The sequence below is a fragment of the Euprymna scolopes genome, chromosome 2 (assembly GCF_053919585.1).
Source record: "Euprymna scolopes isolate OS-2025 chromosome 2, ASM5391958v1, whole genome shotgun sequence".
NCBI lineage: Eukaryota > Metazoa > Mollusca > Cephalopoda > Sepiida > Sepiolidae > Euprymna > Euprymna scolopes.
In genome coordinates this window covers 129,401,919-129,428,311 of record NC_136483.1, presented here as the reverse complement: position 1 = coordinate 129,428,311, position 26,393 = coordinate 129,401,919, and the positions used below count along the sequence as shown (strand labels likewise).

At 33.3% G+C, this 26,393-nt stretch overlaps 1 protein-coding gene across 5 annotated transcripts in view; it reads right to left on the bottom strand.

Moving 5' to 3' along the window:
* Positions 1–6: 6 nt before the first annotated feature.
* The window catches only part of LOC145296009 (uncharacterized), a 31,817-nt gene continuing 5,430 nt past the window's right edge, over positions 7–26,393 (bottom strand). For 4 of the 5 annotated variants that reach the window (XM_080142046.1, XM_080142056.1, XM_080142029.1 and 1 more), the window contains one exon: positions 7–4,700. In XM_080142046.1, the coding sequence (XP_079998172.1) occupies positions 1,287–4,625 (3,339 nt within the window). In that variant the 5' untranslated portion in view covers positions 4,626–4,700 and the 3' untranslated portion in view covers positions 7–1,286. Of the gene's footprint in view, positions 4,701–23,825; positions 23,850–26,393 lie in introns of those variants that run through there. The other variant, XM_080142065.1, reaches the window with a different exon arrangement.

Here is a 26,393-nt window from a genome sequence, read left to right as displayed (position 1 = left end):
AAAAAAAAAGTTTTGGAATTGTCCATGGGAATGGAATGGTTTTATCTGATAAACACAAAGTATTATGAAGGCTCTCCAATTACAACACATGCAGAAGGCGTGAAGACACTTTATACTTTTTGTTGCTTTTTATCGTTCTTCTAACAAAAAAAAAAAGAATAATTATTTTCAGTTTTTTGTTTTTTAAATTTCATATTCATAAAAAGGTATCAGAAAGAGGAGAGGAAAAAAAGGCATCAGAAGGAGGAGGAAGAGAAAAAGGTGTCAGCAGAAAGAGGAGAGGGATAAGGCAGCAGAAAGAGAAGGAAAGAAAAAGGTGAAAGAAAAGGTTACAAGGAGGGGAAAAAGGATGATGAGGAGAGAAAAAAAGATGAGAGGAGGACTAGGAGGAGAGAAAAAAATGTGAAAGGAGGGGAGAAAAAAAAGGAGGAAAGAAGGAAGACAGGAAAGAGAGAAACGAAATAAGGAAGAGACAAAAAAATGAAACGGGGTAAAGGAAGTTTCTTCTGTAGCTACACTGACCTCCTATCCCAACTTGCATAAGTAGAAATATTTATTATAATCAGAGTAAAAAAAAAAAGTTCTTTTATGAAAAGTAGAAAAAAAAAAAAACTTACATTTACGTACAGTGAGAAATTATGAAAAAAAGAAAAAAATTTTTTTTAAATATGCTAATATACTTTTACAAATTTTGTTCTTTCATTTTATTTGTTTAATAGAAATTTATAAGTGGTTGGAGAAGGAAAGAAAGGACAATTAATTATTACTTTTTTTTTTTTTTTTTTAGATGTATTAAAAAATCTTTCTTTATTTTTTGGTCTACAGTCAAGTTTTATACATACTGCAGCGTTTATTAAAAAGAGAAAGACAAGACAGAGAGAGCAGTGTACATGTGTCTCTAAAAAAATGTCCAATTCACAGGTAAAGAGAAAGGCAGGGGTTGGGGAGATGGTAGGACAAAGACAAAAACGGTAGGGTGCTGTAGGGGAAGAGATATGATGTTGAATTACGTCATTTTTTGTATGCTATCTTTCAGGTGGAGAGAAAATGGGTATGATGAAAGAATCTGTTTTTGTATGTGTAATATATATATATATATATATATATATATATATATATATATATATATATATATTATAAAAAAAAATTAAAAAAAAAAAAGTTAATCTAGTCAATTATATTAAATCAGAAATACAATTTTTTTTTTTTGCAAAATTATTTTCAATGTTTTTGTTTTTTTTCAAATTACAAAAAAAAAAAAAAAAATCTCATCCGTTTATTGTATTTTACCTACGTGCACCTGATTTTGCCTCATTTCTTTTATTTTTTACATCGTTACCAGAATCCATCTTACCATCCGACGTTTCTGAACTGCTTTTTTTAGAGTTCATGTTGGGGTAATAATCCTCAGGGTCAAGTGGTCTTTTCCGCTTCATTCTTAATGGGTCAAATTTCTGCTTTGGCAATGTAAAATTAGAAGGTACGCCCTTCGAAGTATCATCCTCATCGTGAGATATCGGAGAGGATGGCTCATCTGTCAGATCAACATGGATGATTTTTTCCTTTATGCCGGATTTTATTTGCTCAGAGCTGACTCGTTTTAAGCTGACTTTGATTCTTTTCAAGTGTCTTTCCTGCACATGTCGTATAAAGTTTGATAGCGGAACTTGTTGTTTGCACACCTTGCAAACCTTTTTTGTCAGCACTCTCATTTGGCATTTATGGTGTGTAAGGGCTTGTGCATTAGGCAAAACCATGCTGCACCTGGGGCACGATTTATGTGCAAGAAGTCGATGCCTATTCAACTCCATGCTGGTTGGAAAAGGTACCTTGCAGAACATGCAATAATGCCCTTTGCTCTGGGTAGGGGAAGGTGTCGTATAGCCAGTCTTACCTGGCATGTTGTATGGCGTCGTAGGAGATTTTTTAGTTGTTTCATATGAATTAGTATTGCTATGTTTTACAAGAATACCATGGCTTGATGCCATGTGGATTTCAGTACCAGAACGACTTTGGCAGACAATTCCACATACAATACAGCGTTTCTGGTTCAAGAAATCCTGTAGATTAATCTGATGCGTGTTGGTCATGTGGTTGAGAAGGTGGGTCACTTGACAGCCACAAACAATGCATACTTGAGAGAGCGAACCTTTGGCATAATGCTTAAGTAAAACCCTGTGTTTTTGGAGGCCCTGACTTGTCCAAAATTTACGATCGCAAACATCACAGAAGAGAGGGGGGTTAGGCTTTTCAAACATCAGGGCAGGCATTTCAACCTTATGGGCATAGAACAAGTGTATACGAAGTGCATTTCGATCCTTCACATAACCATTACACAATTCACACGTTTCAAAAGAGCTCACGTCACTATTAGGCATGTACTTCTGATTACTGAGTGACCGGTTGGACATCATGTTCTGAGTTTTGATAAGATCTTTCACAGGGAGACGGGAGTGCATCAGATTACTATTGTTCATACCTTGGTTGCTCATTGGCGAACCACGATAATGGTTCTGAACCATGTTACCCCTTCCAGGCGTGAATTGTTTTATCGTTGGGGTGGTTGGACGGACCATGGCGGACCGATTATGAGACGGATGCTGGTAGCAGTTAGATCGGACTTGGTTACCCTGAATGTGGTTAGGAGATTGCATCATGTTACCGTGTGGTTTGTTGTGGCTCATCATGGGATACCTTTGGTTCATGTTGCCCTGGTTTTGTTGCTGCATCGGGGAAAGTTTATTAGCATTGAAATAATTGGCTCTATTGGTGGCAGCCTGCATCTGCTGAAGTTTATACTGTGCCTGCTGGGCTTTTATCTGAGCCTGTTTGGCCTTGTGCAAGGCGATGGCCTTCAGGGTTTCTTCTTTCTCTGAGAGATAGAAAACACCATATAAGCTGTAATTGATATCTGTTTCTGGAGATGGTGCAAGATGGGTTTTTAATTCAAATATTTTTTCGCATTTAAATCTGTGCTGTGTGAGCTTTGTTTTGGAGTTGTGCTCAAACGGGCAGAGGGTGCACTGCCAAAACGATGGCTTATCCATGCTTCGTCCTCTTATGTTATGTTCAGCCTCCATATGAAAGTTAAAGGCTGCGTTGTTGCGGGTAACAAAATCACAATACGAACAACAAAGGTCCTCGCGCTTATTAACATGTGGATGTTCTCTGTGCCAGAAGTGCACATTTACCGATTCGCTCACAAAGTTGCATAATTTGCATTTCCTGTAATTGAGCTTCAAGTGGTGCAGCTTCACGGTCAGCTCTTTACAGGAGGAACGCATTTTATCAAGCTGGGAGGTCTCGATTTCGGTCAGTTTGCTGGCTTGCTGTTTACGTGACTGGATATGGATGGCTTCTTGGTATACAGACTGCTTCACAATGTCCAAGCCCAGGTTGTTAAGAAAGGTGGCCAATGGACCGAGGGGCTCGTCCACTTTCTTTAACAGTTCTGCCTTGGCCCTCTCTTTCAGTATACGTTGCATCTTTACCGACATCGAGTGCAGTAGAGTTTCTCGCTTGATCACTTCGATCTGTTGCGTACTAGATGTTGGTGCCATGTCCCTTCCATCATCTGTGTCATTCAGATTGGGTGAAAAAGGAGATGATGATGAGCAGGAAGCATAGCCGCTCTTGTTCATGGAATTATTTCCTGGGGTGTGACCAGAATAGGTGGGGGTCCTGGAATTCATACAGCTATAATTATTAAGAAGGTTATTGTTCTGTTTCATGCTGTTCATTTGACCGTTACTAGAATTACTCTGCTTGGCAATATCTCTAAGACTATTCTCAGCAAGATTTATTTCAACTGCCTCTCCAGAATGGCCAACATTTCCTTGCGAGAGGAACTGAACATCATCATCTTCTTCTGTTAGTTTAATCACAGTTTTATCCTTTTTGTCTTCCGTGGTTGACGATGACGATTCGTTTTCTTTCTGTTCTGATGATTTTTCTGCATCGAAAGTAACCAGAATTTCTGATCCATCCTTGATTGTCATCTTATCATCAGAGGCCGAATCCGTATCCTTTTTATCAGAGGACTTATTGTTTTCAAAACTAACTTCAGCATCTTTGGATGCTTCTGAATCCTTGGATTCTTCAGCATCTTTGGATGCTTCCGAATCCTTGGATCCTTCAGCATCTTTGGATGCTTCCGAATCCTTGGATCCTTCAGCATCTTTGGATGCTTCCGAATCCTTGGATCCTTCAGCATCTTTGGATGCTTCCGAATCCTTGGATCCTTCAGCATCTTTGGATGCTTCCGAATCCTTGGATCCTTCAGCATCTTTGGATCCTTCCGAATCCTTGGATCCTTCAGCATCTTTGGATGCTTTTGAATCCTTGGATCCTTCAACATCCTTGGATGCTTCCGAATCCTTGGATCCTTCAGCATCTTTGGATGCTTCTGAATCTTTGGATCCTTCAACATCCTTGGATGCTTCCGAATTCTTGGATCCTTCAACATCTTCCTGCTTTTCATTGGAATTTTCATTTACAGATTTTTCTTCCTTCTCCTGGTCTGGTTCTGTCTTGGATTCATTCTTTTCAAATTTCCCATTTTCTTCTGCTTCTCCCTGAACCTTTTTCATTTCTGGATTAATGGTCTCAGAGTTGTGTTTGTCCATTCCAATGTTATTCTAATGGGTAAAATCCCTTTGCATATTCCAAAGACTGTTAAAAAAAAAAAAAGTGATGGGGGCCTGAAAGTATAAAAAAAAAATTTTTTTTTTAAAATTACATCCATATAGTTTACACAAAAGAAAAAAGTTTCTTTAACAATTTTAAAGCAGGGTGGTGGAATCAGAAGTCAGAGTAGATGAATTGCTTTGTGTCAGAGTCTGGTTTTTAATCATCTATTTATTGAAAAACAAATTGAATTCTTCAGATTTACAACACTGAATTGACAAATACTTGAAAGACAAATCCATAGAGCCAGCAATTGGGCCACTAACTGAACAGTTTGAAAGTTTGGTCAAATTTTAAATCTGCTGTGTCCAGATTAAAAAAAAATGTCACAGAAAAAATATTATGTTAAATTTCAATCAAATTCACTTTCATTCTTTTTTTTAGTAAAGCAATTCTAAATTGTTGCAACCTGTTCTTGTAATCACAATGTTTTTTTTTATTAGTTTTGTCATTATTTTTTTGTATACCTTGCGATCTTTCCTCCCTGACGAAACTAACTTGCAAAAGTTAAATGTAATGTGAACAGAAATTTTCCTGTTAACTCCCCACAATCTCCTATTAGACATGATCCCAAATAGTAGCTTCATATGTTCAACTTGAACATAGGAACATAATGCCTTGTCAGAGGTGAAAAAAGACACTGGCGTTGAGGTCTTGGAGTTTTATGCTTAGCTCCCTTGGAAAACTATTTCTAATCATTTAATCTTGATAGCTTAAATGCATTATCAAAACTAATTTTGCTGTAAATTGCAGGTTTTATTATTCCTTTAAAGTCAAAACAATTTGGACATTTCCAATTCTTCGATTTTCTTTCTGGATAATCGCACGATGATAAGCAAGATAACCAAATCCACAGATCTGAATATGGCTGGGGGAAAAAAAAAAAAAATTGGTTCTTCTTTGTAGCAAAAATCGAAATATTGAATTTCAAGTGAAACCAATGATATCTACTGAATTGTTATGTCATAATAATGAACATATCCAAAAATTATGAAAACCTATAAAGTAGAAAATTAATTATGAAAATAGTTTTCAGAAGACAATTAGCAAAAATTGAATTTTGCAAAAAGAGGTAAATTTTCTAACCTATCATTTTTCATAATTTTTGGATATTTTCATTACTGAGACATGCCAGTTCAATAGATACCATTGGTTTCACTTGAAATTCAATATTTTATTTTTCAAATTTCACTTTAATAGCAAAGAATCAAAATATTAAAAAAAAAAAAAAAAATTCTTCCATCTCCCTGCTTTAAAAACTACAAGTAAAGACATTAGAAAACACAAATGTAATAGGAATAATTATATAAAAAACAAGATGATCTCTTTGTACCTGAATAAAAGAGGTTAAATTAAAACAAATAACATTTAGTGACAAAATTTGTTTTGGATTTACATGCAGAGCCATAGGACCGGTCAGAAGTCCAAATGCCCAACTGAAATTTTATAAGCTCTTGCTTTGATTTAAGAAATCTTCAAGAAAAATTGATTATTATATATGCTATACTATTATTTAAAATATGTTAATGTTAAAATGGATGGATAAGTGACACAATGAAAAACAATAGTGTAGCCAAACACATTATTCCAACTCCTGAAAGTCTGAAAAGTCTAGATTTCTACAGTAATGAACTTGCTCAGACTCAAATTTTTTTTACATAGATACGTCCTCAACAATCAGCCCAGCAAAGCCTGGATCATTTTGGGGTAGATGATTACCTTGGTTGTGCTGTGCTGAGGTCCAATTCTAGAAAGTTCACCTTTCCAGATTTTACCACCTCTCTTTGAGACACGGCAAGTTTATCACTAACTGTTTGAGGCACTTTTACAGAGGAATGCTGACAGGGTTGCTCAGACATTTATGTAGGATACAGTGCATCCCCTCTTCCCACAATGGGAGGGAAGCAAATACTTTTTTCACAACACAACAGACAATCATGCCTTCTCTGTAGTGTGTGGTTCTAATAACAAGCAACCATCAAATTGAAACCGTAATGACTCATGTTTCATAAGAAAAGGCAATAATAGTTAAAAATATTTTTTTTTTTTTTTATAAATGAATAATATTTATTTTGATTTTATTTTTGATATTTCGACAAACTTTTACTGGACATAAAGAATACGATTTTCAAGGCATTTTTTAAAGACATCTTCCATAACATGAAAAAATACTGCATGGTATCTTGAAACGATACATAATCACACATAATCACATAATTTCTGTTCTGAATAATTTCATGTTTCTGACTATTTGGTATGAATTATTTGGGATTCAAAATGGTGACACTTGTCCTCAAAAGAGGAAAAAACCATCCCTCAAGAAACAGTTGATCTAGTTTTAAATGTTTATGAAGAGTTCAGTCATTAAATGATTGGTAATAATGACAATGTATGACCAACAAAATTCACAGAAACGATAAGCTATTTGAAATCTCTGAGAAATGTGCAGCTCACAAGGAAAAACATTCTAATTTGCTTTGGAAATAAATCTGGGTTTCACTAAGAATGTTAAATTTCATATGCAGATTATTTAATATACATTAATTAAAATGAAACAGTAAACAATTTGACTTTTTTAAATAAAAATTTTTTTTTGTTCATTATTGAGATTAGTTGAAACATTTCCAGAGAGGATAGTTTGAACATCTCAACTAAGTACTTACATTTCAACTAACTATGGATATCTTTAAAGCACACGAGTGGATTATGTCTTTATGAAGTTTGAACAAAGAACTGGTTCAATATGAGGATTAAAATTAATCAGTAAAATAAGGACTCTAACACCATTATTACAATAGTTTATTTTTATTTTTTTTAAATATAAAAGTTATGGTATAGGCATATTCCAGTCAGGAACATATACATAGCATTTGAAATGTGTAGGTCTTAATCTGTTTATTACATATTAGCAAAGTTCTGACCATAACCATTGACCATGAAAATGGTATGCATCAACCTTAGGTAAAAGACCATTATTATGCGAGGCTTGATTGGTATCAATCCAGTAGTGTGGGCTGTAGGAGAGCATATACACAACAGGCTATGACCTTGACTGTAACCTTGAAAAATGGTCTCTAAATGGTGGGGATCATCATCATGCCAGTTTAGTGGTGTGGGCGGCAATAGAGTTGTACACACACACACAAACGCTACTAGAGTCAAAATTCAACGGTTTTTTTACAGGGTTTGTACAGATTTGCAATGTCCATTTTCAAGGCCTTTTAAAGTTTTTCAAAACCTTCTCCAGACAAATTCAAGTTTTGGAAAACAAAATTTGGGGTTTGGTTTTTACAATCCACAGCGATTCGAAAAAGTGATAAAAAAATCAAATATGTAATAAATACAAAAAAAAAAAAAAGCGATTGGAAAAAGTGATAAAAAAATCAAATATGTAATAAATAAAAAAAAAAAAAGCGATTGGAAAAAGTGATAAAAAAATCAAATATGTAATAAATACAAAAAAAAAAGCGATTCGAAAAAATGATAAAAAAATCAAATATGTAATAAATAAAAAAAAAAAAGCGATTGGAAAAAGTGATAAAAAAATCAAATATGTAATAAATAAAAAAAAGCGATTGGAAAAAGTGATAAAAAAATCAAATATGTAATAAATAAAAAAAAAAAGCGATTCGAAAAAATGATAAAAAAATCAAATATGTAATAAATAAAAAAAAAAAGCGATTGGAAAAAGTGATAAAAAAATCAAATATGTAATAAATACAAAAAAAAGCGATTCGAAAAAGTGATAAAAAAATCAAATATGTAATAAATACAAAAAAAAAAAAGCGATTCAAAAAAGTGATAAAAAAATCAAATATGTAATAAATAAATAAAAGTTACTTTGCAGCCTAGCTGCATCATTTTCTGGTGTTTTTAAGTAGTTTTTAATGCTTTTTGTTTCATCTAAAATATTAACTCTGTTTATAGCCTTTAAATTTCAAACCAAGATGGCTACTGCCTTGTTCATTTTTTTTTTTTTTGGTCCGGCTCACCTCATTTTCGATCATCACATTTTTATTTATAGCCCCCCCCCCCACCTCCCAAATTAAATTATAAATGAAAGCAAAAAAAGAAAAAGCATGATATAACAAACCAAGAAACTTAATTGACAAAAGGAAAAGTCATTTTCATTTATCTCTTTATTTCATGAAGTAATTTTAAAGGTCAGTTATTTACATAAAGTTCCCTAATGTGTAACAAAACTAGTCAACTATTTTCAGCTTTCATTCACTTTGTGTTCAGTGTCAGCCATGTGCGATTTCAAAGCACTTTCATCGATTTTGCTTAAAACAAATGCCTTTTTACATAAACAATATGTCTGTTGACAATCATATTTACCACTCCTGACCCACTTATATTTGACCAACAGTTAACATTGTTTAAAAACATGGTCAAAAGACCATAAATTATTAGGGAGAGTAGAAAAAAAGAATTAGTATGGGGAAAAGGAGAAAAGGAAACAATCTCAACAAATACCCATACATTTCAAATTATGAGTATGTTCTTTTTGTTTACACAGAGACGGTTGGCACAAATTAATAGATATTGCAATGAGGATTTTTAACTGAATTCTCAAGCATGCTCTGTGTAAGATAGGAAGTTTCATCCGTGTATATGCCAGTGTAAATCTGGCACTGCAATAAACGTTCACTGATGGCCGACTTATCAGCCTGTACATGCCTAAATGTTGGCCATTTTTTGTGCTTACGTATTGAGGAGGGGGGGGCATGTTAGGAAATTCTAAACGCTGAATGGTATACCCCATGTACTCAGCCTCACACTAACTGTTAAAATGATAAACCACCATATTGTATTGAATGGTAGGGATACCATCCTTTCGAAAGAATGGGAAAGCATTTCTAATCATAAACACCATTTGAACCTTGCTTGCAAAATCGCAACGTGAAATGACTAGAAATTTTATGTGAAAACTCCTGGCTTTTGACACTAATCCACAGGAGCTCCACATATATAGGACATTTTTAAGGACCCACAAAAGTTCTACCTTATTTTTTATTAATAGTTTAAAATATAAATTAATAGTATTTTGATTTTATTTATTGATATTGCGACAAACTTTTACTGGACTACGATTTTCAAGGTGTTTTTTAAAAACATTTTCCATATTTTCAAGGAAATAATAGAAATAAAGCCTTTTCAAGGCAAAAGTAAAAATTCAAGAATTTTCAAGTCTGTACGAACCCTGTTGTACTATAACTCTATACAAATGTGCAGATACCATCAGTATTCTTCTCAGATTGTCACAAAATAATTAGGCACAGCATTATCAATAGAAACAAGTTTTTTGTCAATTCTTTAGAATATAACAAAATTCAAATTTTGATCGTTTGAGATATTGTATATACTATTGTTATGCAGTTGATTGAAACAAATTGTTTCAAAAGATGAAAGTCAATCAACTATGCAAAATGCACTAACACCCTTCAAGAAGAAAAAAAAAAATTCTTGCGTAAGTATTAGTTGTGAAATTTAAAAAATTGACTAATTGGTGACAGAGGATGTAGGATGGTAGAGGATTTGTTCCTCCACTCAATAATAATAATAATAATAATAATAATAATAATAATAATAATAAATTTTATTAGATTCAATATAAAATCAATATTTTATTTCTGAATTTACTAGATGTAAATCAATAATTTGTATTCTTAATTCTCTGTGATCTTAAGTTATCTCAGGTTTTGGTTGATATAACCTCTGACCTTCTTTAGGAGTATCTTGTCGGATTCAAGAACCTGAAAGTCAGAGTTTACATCGTCTGAAATATGAGAATAATACAAATGAATTTTTTGTTTTCAAGAACACAGATCAATATTTACCAAAAACCCAACTGACGAAACAGGTTCTCTTCTATGTACCTTTTATTAAAATAGTTTGTTAAAATGATGTGGGGTGAGAAATTGTTTATTTTTTGTACAGAAATTATTACTAGTCATATATTAAGATAACTTCGATATATACTAGTACAGAAATCTATAAAATTGTTGATATTTGATAAGTCAATATATGACGCGATCAGTTTGAACACCTTCACCAATACTTAGATGTTTCAGCTATCCTCATTACAGTGGTTATATTCAGTAAATTTGGAAATACACTAGTTTTCAATTGGCATTTAAATATAGGTAGGTTTATTCTTAAATTTTTTTTTCTTAAATAAAACTTCCTTCATTAAGGATACAATATACATCATAACTATATAGAATTCACCATGGAATATCTCTTATGCAATAGACATTTATTAAAAGTAAGACAAGTGTCTTATAATAGATAAAAATGGAACAAAGCGAGAACAATCTTTAGAGCGTATAACACTAACAAAGGCAACTTAAGTTTGGAGAATAGATGCATGTCAAAATATATGAACTAGTGTGTCCTGTGCATGAATGTTGCCTGGGAAAATAAAACCCCAATAAACTCATGCTTCCACCCCTGAAGCCAATATAAATATTTTTACTCACTTTTTATTTAACTAAAGATAGTAAATTGTTGTGTTTGATTAAGTATTTAATTTACAAATAATAAACATCTAAAAGTTTGTTTTATTTCCTAATTAGGAAAGTGGATCCTTGCAACAAGAATTATTACATGACCGTTATTAGTTAACCTTATTGCCAATCATAAGTCCAGGTGGCAGTATAAGAAATGTGTGCACAGTCGACATAATGAAATAGGTAAAAGTCAATTTATAATTTAAAGGACTATAACATTTTAATCTAAAAATATTCTCGTTGATTCCCTCACAGATGATAAGAAATAAACCCATGGCAAAAGTTGGTATTGTCATGGAGGATGCTCTCCTTCTGTAACTAATTCTTGTTTCTTTATATTCCTTTATTCCAGATAGTCATACAAAAATTAAATGAAACTATACGCAATGTATATAATAGAATTGTTAAAAGTCAATTTCGGCTCAAAAATAGCCTGTGACATTCTCCCACAGATGAGAGCAATGAACTCATTCTCCTACTGAAAGGAGAAAGTGGAAGTTGACTTCCTATGATTATTATGCTTATTTCCAAGTATAAAATTAAAAAAAAAATAATTCATTGAATTTTCAAGCACAACATTGGAATACCTATTTTGAAAATTGGTAATACTCAATAGGAAGCAGTATTGTTTATGTCTGAATCCTTGAGTGTGTATCAAAATATACATCTGCAACATTTATAATGACCAGCAGTCTAACTGCTACTGTAAGGTCGATGTTGACAACAATGCATTCTATTATGCAGAGAATGTAGAAAGCGGTTTTTTAAAACCATTTTGAAAAGCAAAATGAATCATTACATGTATCTAAGGTAGGTCGGAAACCAAGATTTTGTGATAGGAAAAATAAAATGTAGCAAACGAAATAGGATTTTTCAGAATTTAAGTGAGTATTCATTAGTGATTGTATTATGTCTGAAGGCTGCAGCGCGTTTGAAATATGTGAACTACTTTGCCAACTATTATTTCTATATATTGAAAATGTTTCAATGTTTCACGATGCAAGCACATTATAATCTATAATTCAAGAGGAAGAATAAAAAGTTAATGTATCCAGCATGGGAATAAAAATAATTTATTTACAGAAATCATAAGATTTGAAAACTCTACTACGAAATATGGTGCTAGTGCACTTACTGAGCCGCGCTATTTTTTAAATCGTATTTCCAAGTTTAATTAAAGTTTTATATGTTTTTTTTATTCAATTGTAAGGTTAAAGTATAGAATAGGTACAAAACACCCTCCCCATGTTAAGAACGGCTTTTTAAATAATAACGTTATTTCAGCACGGATCAATAAGTGCACTAGTATCGGAAATATATTTCCTATTAGGTTTCAAATCAATATTTCTGTAAGAAATAAGATATGAGAAGAAACAGTATAAATACTGTAAGCAAATGTTATCAAATTGTTCTATTGACTCCAAAAATCACTAGGTATGCTCCTTTCATTGAGAAGGTAAAATTTAAAATAGTTAATTACTTCTTGTGGGAAGAATCCTACGATTAGTTGAGAAATGTAGAATAGCTAACAGATTTTCTGTTGAATGTGGCAGACAGATCTGAGTGGACAAAATTTCTTGACTTTGTGTATGGATGACTCTTAGATTTTGAGCGAGATAAAATGTAAAATTTATTTAAAGCGAATGGAATAAATACACAGTTCCCAAAAATATGTTGACTGAAATCAATGTTGATCTGCAACTTTTGGACTGAAAGCTTTACTGGTCAATAAAATAGGAGAAAAATCTCGCTTTATCTTATAAGATAACAAGTATGATGATGACCCCCCATATAATTAACAATACATCTCATGGAAGTAGTATTACAATTACTGGTTTGGACTTGGCATGCAGTGTTCAAGTTATGCCAACACTATAACTAGCATCACTAATTCCTCTGGGAAGTATGCTGAATATTAGGTCAATGAAAATAGGTTATTGATATTTTGCTTCATATAAGACTTGACCAAGGCCAGATGGTCCCAAGTACAAATTATACATTTTCCAATTCTTCCATGCGTGATCTAAATTTTAGCTATGGGTTAGAAACGTCCAAAAGTGACTACAGAACTTCAATCCATTATGCAATAGGTAGACTAAACTCAAACCCTGATAGTGCAATTATTATTTTTTTTTTGCGTGTGTGTAAATGTAAAACTGAAATAATATTTTATATTATTAGGGCAAAATACAAAATGCTGACGACCTTAAAATCAAAAGTCAATGCAAGGTGCTTCCTCAAGACAATAATCATTCATTTCAATTGATGCCAAGTAGGGATCAGAACATTAGTGGTGAAAAGAAAGAAGCTTGGTTTTGGACGCATCTCTAAGTCCTTAATTAATCAATCAATCAATCAACCACTAGTCCACCAACTAATATATAAACTTCTTTCCAGCCAATAGTATGAATTTAGGCAAGTCTGTTCTATTGCAGGTATCCTAACTGTAATTTATGAATATACCATGCACTGGATAAGGCAGGGGAGGCTAGGGCAATAGCCCTAGATATATCTAAAGCCTTTAACAGAGTATGGCACGATGGTCTTATGAAAATTAAATCATATGGTATTACTAGACAAATACTTCATATAATCAAATCTTTCTTAAATAAGAAAAAAATCCAGGTTATCTTTGATGGTCATACATCAAAACATGATATGTGAGTGTGCCTCAAGGTTTGCTCTTCCTGATAAAATTATCTCTGAGATGGGTACATTTGCTGATGACACCATGCTCTATAACAGGAATGAAGGGAAAATGAATAAATACATATTAAGGAAATGGCTGAAACCTTAGGGAAAGACCTCCAATCTGTAGTGGAATGGGAACATGAATGAATGGTCACATTCAATGTTGCCAAGACTAAGCTTCTTTCTTTTAATAACTACAAATTTTAACTACTGGTTGCCGTCACAAATAATATGCTACTTGAAAGCTCTTTATTCAAACTCCTCCATATAACATTCATAGGGAATATGAATTGGAACAAAGGCATTGCCAAGGCTGCTGTGAAAGTGGACTATCATGCTGGAGGGTTATTTACACCTGTACCTCTACAAGGCCACCATCCACCTATGTATGAAGTATTGCCACATTTGGGCTGGTGCATCTTTTACTAGTTTTTCTCTCCTAAACAGGGCTGATAGTTCCTGCTCTGTCAATCAAACTCCAACCCCTGTCCCATCAACAAAATATTGCATTCCTGTGTCTATTTTACAAATATTTTAATGGAAAGTTCTGAACCCCCCATCTCGACAAACAGCAAAATCCCACCACTACACAGTAGAGATCTCTTGATGCCAGAAAACTTTCTTCCTTCGAACCGCTCGACTTTGGAATTCCCTCCCAAATTCCTGTTTCCCTGATTACTAACATTCAGAAGTTTGAGTGTAATGTAAACAGATATCTTGCTGCTCAACTCCCTACATAATATCCCAAATAGTAGGCACTTACAAAGTGGCACTGTGTCTTGTTTGCAGTAAAAAAAAAAAAAAAAAAAAGTCACCTTTTACTCCATTACACTCAAAGAGATCTTCGTCATTGCCACCCTTTGAAGTACAAGGGTAGACGGTAGTGTCATTGACAAGTGAACTTAGAATGCAATTTGGGAGATCATTGATAAAGAGCAGGGAGAGAATTGGGAAGCCAAACTATTATTTATAAAATTAAATTGAGGTCTAACTATATTTTATAAATAGATCAAACAAAGTAACGTGTTTGTTGCATATAGACACTATTTACAGGAAGCAAACAAAGAATTAGAAGTTTTTTTATTCATGAAATGAGCGAGACAGTGAGTTCGTTTAACAACATTTCAACTGGCTAATTCATTCAATGCCAGGCCAATGAATTTGTTGCAAATGGAGTGTTGTTGATGAATAATCAATCCTGCTGCATAGCTAAAGTCTTGCATCGTATATACTATCAGGCTAACCCTGTAACCTATGAGACCCTGATTGTGAGGTGAGAGTAAAACTAAGAAATCACTTCACACTCCCAAATTGAGGCCCTCACCATCAAATGCAATTTTGTGTCATATATAGGATCATAATAACGGAAAGATCTACATAGGTATTGGTCACAGTTGTGAACTGGTATACAAACGGAGCAAAAAAATAGGGTAGACCAAAATCTCAAACCTTGGTAGAGCAACTAGCTTAGGCGAACTCTGGCAATAACGGATTTTGTTGCATCAAATTATTTCTGATCTAACAAGAGAAAACGAAACTATTTTTTAATTCAGCTGTTTTTTTTTCATCTTTTTGGAAGACTTCATCAATTTCCACAGAAGGAGCTGCTTTATCCATTTTTTTGTAGAAGAAGATGCTTTTAAAAGTTACCTAGCAAATTTATGCAAAGTTTTTTTGCATGATTAAAAATATTTAAATCATATTTTAACATTATAATGACAGTGCGGAACCAATCAGAATATCTTAAAAATACTTTTATAGATTAACTGTCTAAAAATTGTCGAACTATTTTAAAAAAAAAACAAAAACATTATTTACAATCCAAGGAATTGATCATAACTTTCTAGACACAGAGGCCTAATGAGCTACACTAATAAGTATTTCCCAAATTTCTGTTTCTCTGGAACATTTTAAAGGATTTTTTTAAAGGTATAATATTAGCACCAACATCACATTTGAAAATTCAAATATTTCAGATTTGCCTTAAATTTGATTCCTGGCCATTAGATACCAATTAAGCAAGATTCATTAAATTTCAATTTCTTCTTAAAACCCCTTAAGCATAAATTTTCTAAAATCAAAATCATTGCAAGGGGACATAAAATTGATGCAAAACTGTTCTGTTAAGAGAATTACATTTTCTACAAGGATTGTTCCAAAAGTAAAGCCTCCTAATGTTTTTTAAACGAGCAACCTTTTAATGGCTGTGCATGGGCATACAGAGCGTGTTTTGTCATATGAGTCATTCCAAAAGTAAAGCCTCCTATTTTTTTTAAACTAAGAACTTGAACTACGAAGACGGAAATGAACAATCTTTTGTGTTCTAGAATTTATTTTTCTACATAGTCACCACCATTCTCGATGCACGTTTACCAGACATTTAATGACACATCTCTGCTTCTGATGCACATCCAAAACAGGGGTTGCATTCTTAGTCTCACAACATCAATATCTGCAACAGAGAAATGAAATTTTCTGATGATGCATTAAGTTTAATCATCATAACAATGCAATTTGCAATCTCCTGATCCATTCAGGTGGAAAAAAAAAATAATAATGGAGGCATTACTATGGAATGCCTCACATAGATTTTTATAAAACCTAACATTTTTCTGAATAACATTTTTATAATGAATCACATGATATTAACTTCATATCATTTTATTTTTTTTTTTTTTAAATATAATTGTGAGGTCTGCCTTGTATCAGACACCCATAAACAGCAACAACATTTTAACTTATTAAAAATTAAAATCTTAATACAAGGATAAAGCCAAGAAGCAACTTCCCAGACAATACCGGATGTCCATCCTAGGTTTTACTAAATAACAATTACTGAGAACATTTTAGCAAATAATGTTCAGTAATTAACTATAACTATGAATTATTGTTCCTGAAATAGTTTTTTTCCAAAAAGAATTTCCAGATTTTATAAAATGTTCATCTCGCTTTCTGATTACATAATACAAATTACCATGATTTTAAATCAATTTGAATAATACAAATTAACTCAATTTTGTAGTTTTTTCATTTGGTTTAATGTCAGTTTTACATGCTGGCATGCATTGAGGGGTTTTAAGAAACTAACTTCTAAAGTAACCTATCTCTGGTCAGGTCCATTTTTATCCCTCCATCCTGTGTTTTCCTTAACTTTTGACTGTGAGCTGAACCTACTAATGTAACTGTTCTACATCAACTAATCCATACCACTGGCCTACTCTTCTGCACACATACTGTCTGTATTTATTCTTTTTCTGAAATCATCAGATAAGTCTGTCTACAAGACTCATATTACACATACACATCTCTCCATGCAATGCTTGTCTTCAATCCTACTTGGCCAGGTTTCATTGATTGAATATATGTTATATAAACTCCTCCCTTGATAGACAGTAGTAATGCTCTGCTGGTCAGTAATGGCTAGAGTTCTCACCCACTTCTAATTCTTGCAATCACAACAATAGTACCACCACGTGCTCCAAGGTATCAAAACTTCTGAACAACTTCAATAGTTTTACCATCCAAATTTACTTTCTCTACTTCTCATCCATCACCAATGTCTAACACTTCTTGTACAATTTGGTAATCTTGTGTCAAACTTCACTGCACTTATTGTGAACCTAATGCATACAGGTAAGAAAAAGCATCTGACTCCCTTTCCATAGACGGAGCAGATGGAGATTTCCAACACAAGAACAACCGAATAGCATGTTGATTTTGATAATATTCACTTTCCATAGCATTTCTTTAGGTCTTTAATTAAACAATTTTTTTTCACAGGCAATTATTAAATCAGCATCTCTTTTGAACAATGCTGCTAAGACACAAATGAAAAGCTCTGGACTCAATACAGAACACTAATGCACTCTTACTTTTGACATTTATCATCAGAATAATTATAAAAATACAAAGGTATCAAAAGGTAAAAGATGCCCATTTGTTCAATCCAACTTATCTGAGAAAATACCGTAGTTGCTTCAGTAGAGGCAAGTAAAAATAATGAATTAAATTTCTTTAAAATTGTTACAGGAAACAAAATAGATTCTAAATGTGAACTTGAAAGTGCAACCCCCTCCCATTTCATAGTCTAGACCTGAGCAGAAGTTTTGCACCACTTTAATGTCCCATTATATTGAGATTGGTTGAAAGAAAATTTATCCTATGAATGATAAGCGCCAGTGATGATGAGGTCAGTCACAGTAGATACTAGACAGGGAGTGAAAATACCTTCATCTTACCCTGTGTAATCAAAAAGAAAACTTTGAGCAGGATTAAGTCTTAAAATCGGCAACTGTAACTGAAAATTATTTTGTTTCTGACAGAAATTTAAGGTGAAAAAGAATGGCGAAACAGTTTTTTATATAGCATTTGGGAAAAAGTAAGTAGTGTTCTTTGGCCATAAATTCCCAAATCTTTTAATTTGAGCTTTTTATTTTGTTCTACACAATAGGCAACACAAAATCATCATTACCGACTATTTATTATCAAACTCAAGACATACTAGTTTAAATATTTTTTTTTTATGGAAAACACATCATACAAGGCATGAAGCCACTTGATGTAAGGAGCTAAAAAGAACGAAAACTGATTATCGAAAAGACAGCAGATGCCTACTGACCTTAGTCTTGAAAAAAAAAAAAACCAAGGTTATAGATAGGACAAAAACAACTAGAGTTCCACAAGTCTGGGTTGTTGAAAAGCTGATAATAAATCTATAAATATAAAAGCGAAAATGTATGTATGTGTGTTCGCTTTTTCTGTATGTCTACAAAAGGCTTCTTTCAGAGAAGCGGTCGCTCGGTTCACAACTTTTTAAAACTTTTTATATCACATATAAATCGTAATATCTCACAGTTAACAACGAAGCTTGCCTGTCTATTTAATTTGCTCAATTTTGGGAAGATAAATATTCAAGATTTGTCGCTCGCCACATGTGGGTTAGTCTTTTTCCTATAACATCTTGGGGGATAGGGGAAAAAAAAAAAAAAAAAGCGTTCAGCAGTTAATGAAATCCCGCAGTCAAACTTGACCTCATTAACTCATTAAAATGCACACCTGCTAAATCCAAGTAATTAATAAATTCAAATGCGTTTCTGTTAGCATGTCGCGATGGGGCAATGGTTAACGTTGCACGTTTTTTTTTTTTTTTTTCACATACTTACTTTTCCTACTGATCCTCATACTTATTTTTTTTTAACCCCCCTCCAAACACCCGGGCAATGCCGGGTACCCCTCGCTAGTATGTAAATAAAACAAAGTGCATCACTTTTCGTTTAGTTTAAACTGCAAAGCTAATTGATAAATTATTATGAATGTTGAAATACAGCTAATAGGTATAAGGTTGAATAATATGAACTATATTTTGTTTAATATAGTTAGTTATATAAGGTAAAAATTGTTGATTTTGAGAAAATTTTAACCATAGTTATCAAATGTAGAAAGCATGGAGACAACTTTTCATTTGAAAATTCAAATATTTCTGATTGCATGAAAGCCATAGTTATTAGCTATAAATTAAGAAAGAGTACCTGAATTTTAATTTCTTAAGATCACTTAAGAATAGGCCTCAAATTGTAGACATTTTTCTAAAATCAAAATCATTTAATGGATTTTCATCAATATTGGAACAAGTGTTCTAGACAAAATTTAGTAGCATATATATATTCACAACATAAAAGTGGTGCTAAATAATTTTATTATTAACTAGCCAAACTACCAATCGCAGGAAACATTCTGCTAGAACAATATAAACTAATATACACAGTAAACGAACACTGAACAGTTTTGCACCAATTTTATATTGTTACAAAACATGAAATCAAGATACAATGATGAGAAATCTTGCGTTTGAATCTAAATTTCAAATTTTGATAACAATCCATTACATGATTTGGATTACAGATAATATAAAAAATTTAAAGCTTAGGTCTTCAGAAATTGAAATTCGGGGAATGCTATTTAATATTAAATGTTTATGCATCAAATTCAAAACAAATTTGATATATTCAATTTTTTTTAAATATCATAGAATGTTGTGACCCTATTCCTTCTCTCCAAGAAACTGAAATTAGTGGGAATATTTATTAATTGATATCTAATAATTATGGTTAAAATTTCATTAAAAAATCTAAATATAGCTCACATCACATCAATCAGCTGTTTTCCAAAATTCATAATGATTGGTTAATTAGTTTAGCAGGGAATACCATACATATATACCCAACATGTTCCCCATCATCAGCAGTTGTTATTTTCTGAGGAGCATAAATAATACTGTAGAAAGGAATGACACATTTGCAAAATTCATTTGTCTCAGGAATTTATCCTCCCAGGCATTAACATCCTCTCAGTCTGAAGCTACAGAGTTTATTATCTGTCACCTGAATCATTCTAATGTATGAATGAATGCCAATGTGAAAAAACTAGGTTACAACTGGATAAAAACTTGAAGTTGAATTAAGTGGTGCAGCAACACCTGCCAAATTCATTTATTGCTTGTATAATACATGTTTCAATAAAATTTTTCTTAGTTGAATTGTGTGGGGAAAAAAAGAAAAAGAAAAGGGCAAAGCACTAGTCTTTTGCCATCCATAAATCTGACTTACACCATCATTCACTGAAACAGAATATGTAACAAGCTATCAATTTCAAAAACCAACAGACCAACTTCGTACATATAAAGGAAAATCTACAACAGTGTAGTAAATAATGGGCAGTCAACGATTCCCCCACTATCAAACAATCATGAAGTTGCTTGCAAAGGCTAATCTGCTTGCCAGTCGATTTGCCTCAAACTCCACATTGGACCCGGCACACTACTCCCCTCCCCGATTTTCCTTTGCGGACAGACACCATACTACAGGATTTGAAAATCACCGCTTCTCAGGTACATAGTATCATAAAAAACCTAGACACCGCAAAAGCATGTGGACCTGATCTAATCCCGGCTGTGCTATTAAAAAAATGCTCTGCTGATGTTGCTCCAGTTCTCTCCAAACTTTTCAACAAATGCCTTAATGAATCTTGCTTTCCTGACTGCTGGAAAACCACTTCTGTGGTACCAGTTTTTAAGAATTCTGTTGAAAGAATTGACCCATTAAATTATCGCCCCATTAGCCTTCTCCTGCTTTTCGCCAAAATATTTGAGTCCTTAATTAATCAAGCTCTAGTCCATCACCTTACAGATGCTAAACTCCTGACAGACAAACAATATGGATTTAGGCAAGCCCGTTCCACAGATATCCTAACTAATCTCTGAACGCATATACCGTTCACTGGACAAAACAAGGGAGGGTAGAGCAGTAGCCTTCGATATATCTAAGACAGGGTATAGCACGATGATCTAAGGAAAATAAGAGCATAGGGTATCACTGGAAGAATACACAATGTAATTAAATCCTTAAGTAAGAGAAAAATCCAGGTTGTCCTTGACATTCGTACATCTAAACAATATGATAAATGCAGGAGTACCTCAGGGGTCTATCCTTAGACCTATTCCTGATATTCATAAATGACATCCTTGATAAAATTGTTTCTGAGATGGATATATTTGCTGATGACAACTCCTTTAACAGGCACAAGGGGAAAACAAATGAACACATATCTAAGGAAATGGCAGAAACACTAGAGAATGACCTCCAATCTAGTGGAATGCGGACAAAAATGGATGGTCACATTCAATGCTGCCTAGACTAAGCTTGTTTCCTTCAATAATTAATCACAAGAAACCTTCTCTACCGCCAATAGCATGGCGAAGAATACATTACCCGAAAGTACTTCCTTTAAACTCCTCAGCCTAAAGTTTACAGGGAACATGAACTGGAATAGATACATTGAGAGCATTGCCAAGGCTGCTGCGAAGAAGGCGGTCTCTCTCTCTCTATCAGGCTAGAAAACTACTTACACCTGAAAGTATCTCTATAAGGCCACCAGTCGCCCATGTATGGAGTACTGTTGTCACATTTGGGTTGATGCATCTGCTATTTGTCTCTCACTCCTGGACAGGGTTCAAAAGAAACTCACCAACCTGTTAGGTCCTGAACTGTCATCTAAGCTTCAGCCTCTGTCCCATCGACAAAATGTTGCATCCTTCTGCCTGTTCTACAAGTACTTTAATGGTGAATACTCCCAACAAGTAGCTAAGTCCCACCCCTTCACAGTAGAGATCCCTAGATGTAAGAAAGCCTTCTACTCCAATAGTTTCTTCCCCAGAACTGCTAGACTTTTGAACTCCCTTCTAGGATTCTGCTTTCCCAACTGTACTGACATGCAGAAGTTCAAGTTTAATGTGAACAAACATCTTGCTACTCATCTCCCTTCATAATACCCCTGCAACTTATGTCCCCGATAATAGCCCCCTACTTTAAAGTGGCACTGTGCCTTGTTTGGGGTGTGAAAATTGAATTAAAAAAAAATCAATATTTTTGAAGATAGCGCTTTAGTTTTTTGGCATAGCAACTCTTTTGAGGCCAATTTAATTATACAGTAATTTAGGAAAAAGTTTATGCTCAAAGTTTTTCAAATCTTTATAGATCCAGAAGTTGCAAATGGAACATGAATTGAAACAAACACATTAAGGCCATTACCAAGGTTGCTGTGAAGAAGGTGAGCTCTCTTTACTATTTTAGAAAGCTACTTTTGTACCTCTACAAGACCACCATTTGTCCATATATAGAGTATTGCTGCCATATTTGGGCTGGTGTATCTGCTACTAATCTCTCACTCCTAGACAGGGTTAAAAAAAAAAAAACAAAACTGCCAATCTAATAGATCCTGCATTGTCAACCAAACTCCTAATTCTATCAGCGAAATGTTACATCTATTTTACAAGTATTTTAATGGAAAGTGCTCCGATGAACTTGAAGGTCTTGTACCCCCCCCCCCCCCAACTAACCATACAAACAGAAAAATTTCACCTGTACACTGTAGAGATTTCTAGATGCTGGAAAGCCTTCCACTCAAATCCCTCAAACTGCCAGATTTTGGAATTCTCTCCCAGGTCCCTGCTTGACTGTACTGACATGCAGAAGTGCAAGTGTAATGTAAACAGACACCTTGCTGCTCAACTCCCTATATAGTATCCCTGTAAATTTGGTCCCAAATAGTAGCCCCTTACATGCATACCTTGTTTGGGGTGAAAAAGTAAAAAGAAAACTAAAAACTAAAAATAATCTGCAAATAATAGATTTTATTTTAACAATAACTGGTTCATTGACAGGTACTCTCATTATTCTAGGTGCTCTCCAGTTGGATCCTCATACACAAGAATAATTTGACTTATCATTCAACTATGATCGCAATAATGAAATTGTAAATATATTTTGTAAGAGTCAAATCCACCCTAAAATGGAATATTGTTGTCACATCTGGTGAGGAGCCACTCAAAGCACTGTCCTACCTTGACAGAATCCAAAATTGGCTCCAAATCTCATAGGTAACCCCCCTTTTTCTCTTTACAACTTCTTTCCTACATTGCAATCTTGGCTTTGTTTTATCAGTATATGCATAGCAAGTGCTCGCCAGAGCTTCAATTTATGCACCCCCAACTTTAATAAAAAGCACTCGTCTAGCTACAACCACTATCAACAATTTCCCCCATTCTATCTGTGCCTAAATCTAAACGCAAGTTCCATGAACAAAGCTTCTTTCCTAGAACTGTCCGTCTGCTATGCAGCTGACTACAAGTCCAATGTAAACAAATTCTTATTTGGCTGTCCCCTTTAATAATCAAATTCTGCCCAACATTCCTGTTTCTGTACATTCATTAACTCGTATCTTGGAGTGGACCTTGATAAGTGATAACTCTTTTATAGAAAATTATTTCAACCATTATGGATATCTGAAGTAGGGTTGCCCATGGTGACTACTGAAAAAATCAATGGGTCAAAATGCGACACAGGAAGATCATCATGTGCCTAATTTATGAAAGTTATTTACCTTGTTCGCAAGTAAATAATTCAAAGTGTAGTTCTGTTTCGTCTTTGGAAGAGAGTGCCCCATCGTTTTAGGGGGAGCCCATTTCCATCCACATTAAAAGCTGACCATGTGCCTAAATTTGACCTTACAGGGAGGCAAGTAAATCAAGAAGAATAGTAGTTAATATGGAACTTTTTACAGCAAAGACCGGTCTGATTTAAACTAGAAATCTATTTTGCATTTGCAAAAAAATAAAAAAGAAACTGAGGAGAGAATGTTTACAATAATGTTTTAATAATTTTAACATGTATATTTGACTATGATAGACCTTAATACATTTCAATAGCCAATGAATATATATTTTTTTAATTATCGACATTTTTTCTTTTCATGTCTGACACGCGGTTTACAACCTAGTTTTATTCCTTAGACCATATACTTTAGACTAACTGAAGAATTTTAGTAGAATAGCGTACAAATAATATAAACATCAAAGATAAATAGTTTATATTGAAATAATTTTTAAAAGAAAATATAAAAGCATTTTAAGGAAGAAATATTTAATATTTTAATTCTAAAACATCTAATCACATTTCTTTATAAATGTGATTAAAGTAAAAGAAAAACAAAACTCAATTATAAAAGATAATTTTTATAAGCTTTACAACTTTACCAAAGGGTTGACTTAGGACAGACAGACCTCTGTTGATTTACAAGACATTTTTCTAATGAAATCTAAAAAAAAGTATATCTGTATTATAAATATAATTTTTGCAATATTTCTTTCTTTTAAAGTTAAAATGGGATTTAAATAGGACAATGGGTTTACAACGAAAGAATTTACACAGTTATCTCGCTTATATCGGCCATATTAGAAGTCGAATTGCAGGTGATTTTTCCTAGTCACAAAAGCGGAAAAGTAGTAATTGGTAAAAAGCGGAAAATAATTAAAATGGATAAATATGGATTAAAAAATAAGATCATCTTTAAGTTTGGCATCCTAGTGTTAACAAAGGCTTTCTGTGGTTCTGTCGGCTGAACGAAAAAAAAAAAAAAAAAAAAAACTTTTATTTATAAAAATGAAATGATGCCAGCATTATAAAATGTGGGAGGGCTTTTTAAATGATTTTTTTCGTACAGTCGACTGGAAAGCAGAAAGCCTATTGTAACACAAGGATGCCAAACTTGAAGTTAACCTAAAGATAAAAACGGTGTTTGTTTTACAATACACATTGGCACGAAAACGTGGTCAAAAAATATATACAAAAAATAAATGCGGCGGACCTGTACGAGAGTGCTCACCCCTTAAAATGTGTTTTTCACCTTTTTTTTTTCGACGATTATCATAGATCACAAACTTAAGTATCATAAAATAATAAATAAATAAAAAATTTCAAGAACTTTTAAAATGGAGTTTCAATCACGTGACACGTCGGTCAAGAAATGGACGGTAAGTCAGGTAGCAATGAAGTAGCACGTTATAACGAGAAAGTGAACCCCCTACTTAAAAGTCATTAGATTTATTTTTTTTTCCCACAATTTTTTCTGCCAATATGATTAGCAAATCTGTAATCTATAATTGTCGGAAAAAAGGGGTTGGAAGAGGAGGTAAAGCCCAAATCTTTAGGGGGTGGGCACTCTCGTACAGGTCCGGTATAAAAAAAAAAAGATTAAAAGCAAGGTAAGTGGTAATGTCCAAGATCAGTGCTCGGAAAAAAATCAAGCTACCGGAAGTGGATATGGAACGGAGTCAAGACACGAAAAAACAAAACCATATAATCATAAAAAAAAAAAAATGCTTTAGTTTTAACACTTGTTTTACGACGAAACAGAAAAAAAAAACCCACTTTAGTTATAGCAATTATGTATTTTTAAGTTTTATATATAAAGTTTGGAGATAACCGTTTTGCGAAAGACATTCTATCTAAGAATAAAAAATATATTAAAGAGACTTTATAATATTTATATGATTAAATAAAATGTGCTAATGCAGAGAGTGATCCGCGCTTTTTTTAAAAATCGTATTTCCACGTTTAATAAAAGTTTTATTTTTTTTCTTTCTTCAATTGTAAGGTTAAAGTACAGAATAGGTACAAAACACCCTCTCCTCCTCATGTTAGGACTGGCTTTTTAAATAACGTTATTATTTCAGCACGGATCACTCTCTGAATGAGTACCAAATAAAATTTTATAATATATAATTTATATAATTAAATAATCGTTTTTACAACGAAACAAAAAGTGTTAAAACTAAATTGTTTTGAATAAAATATTTGCTTTATTATTTGATAATAGAAGTTTTTTTGTTAAAATGTCATTTTTTTTTTTGTTTAGTAATAACACAAAGTAATTTTTTCATTAAAATATGATTGTTTTTCAGGTCTTTACTCCGTTCGTTCCATAATGAACCTTATCGACTTCCGGTAGCTGTATTTTTCCTAGCACTGATCTCGGACAGTACCAGATAAATTACTTTTCTACTTATCTGGTAAAGTTTTTTGTGGTTTTACTCAATTTAAAACGTTTATTCGATTTGAGAAACAGATAGTATCTAGCGTTACGTAAGAACAAGGAAAATGGTCGCGAATT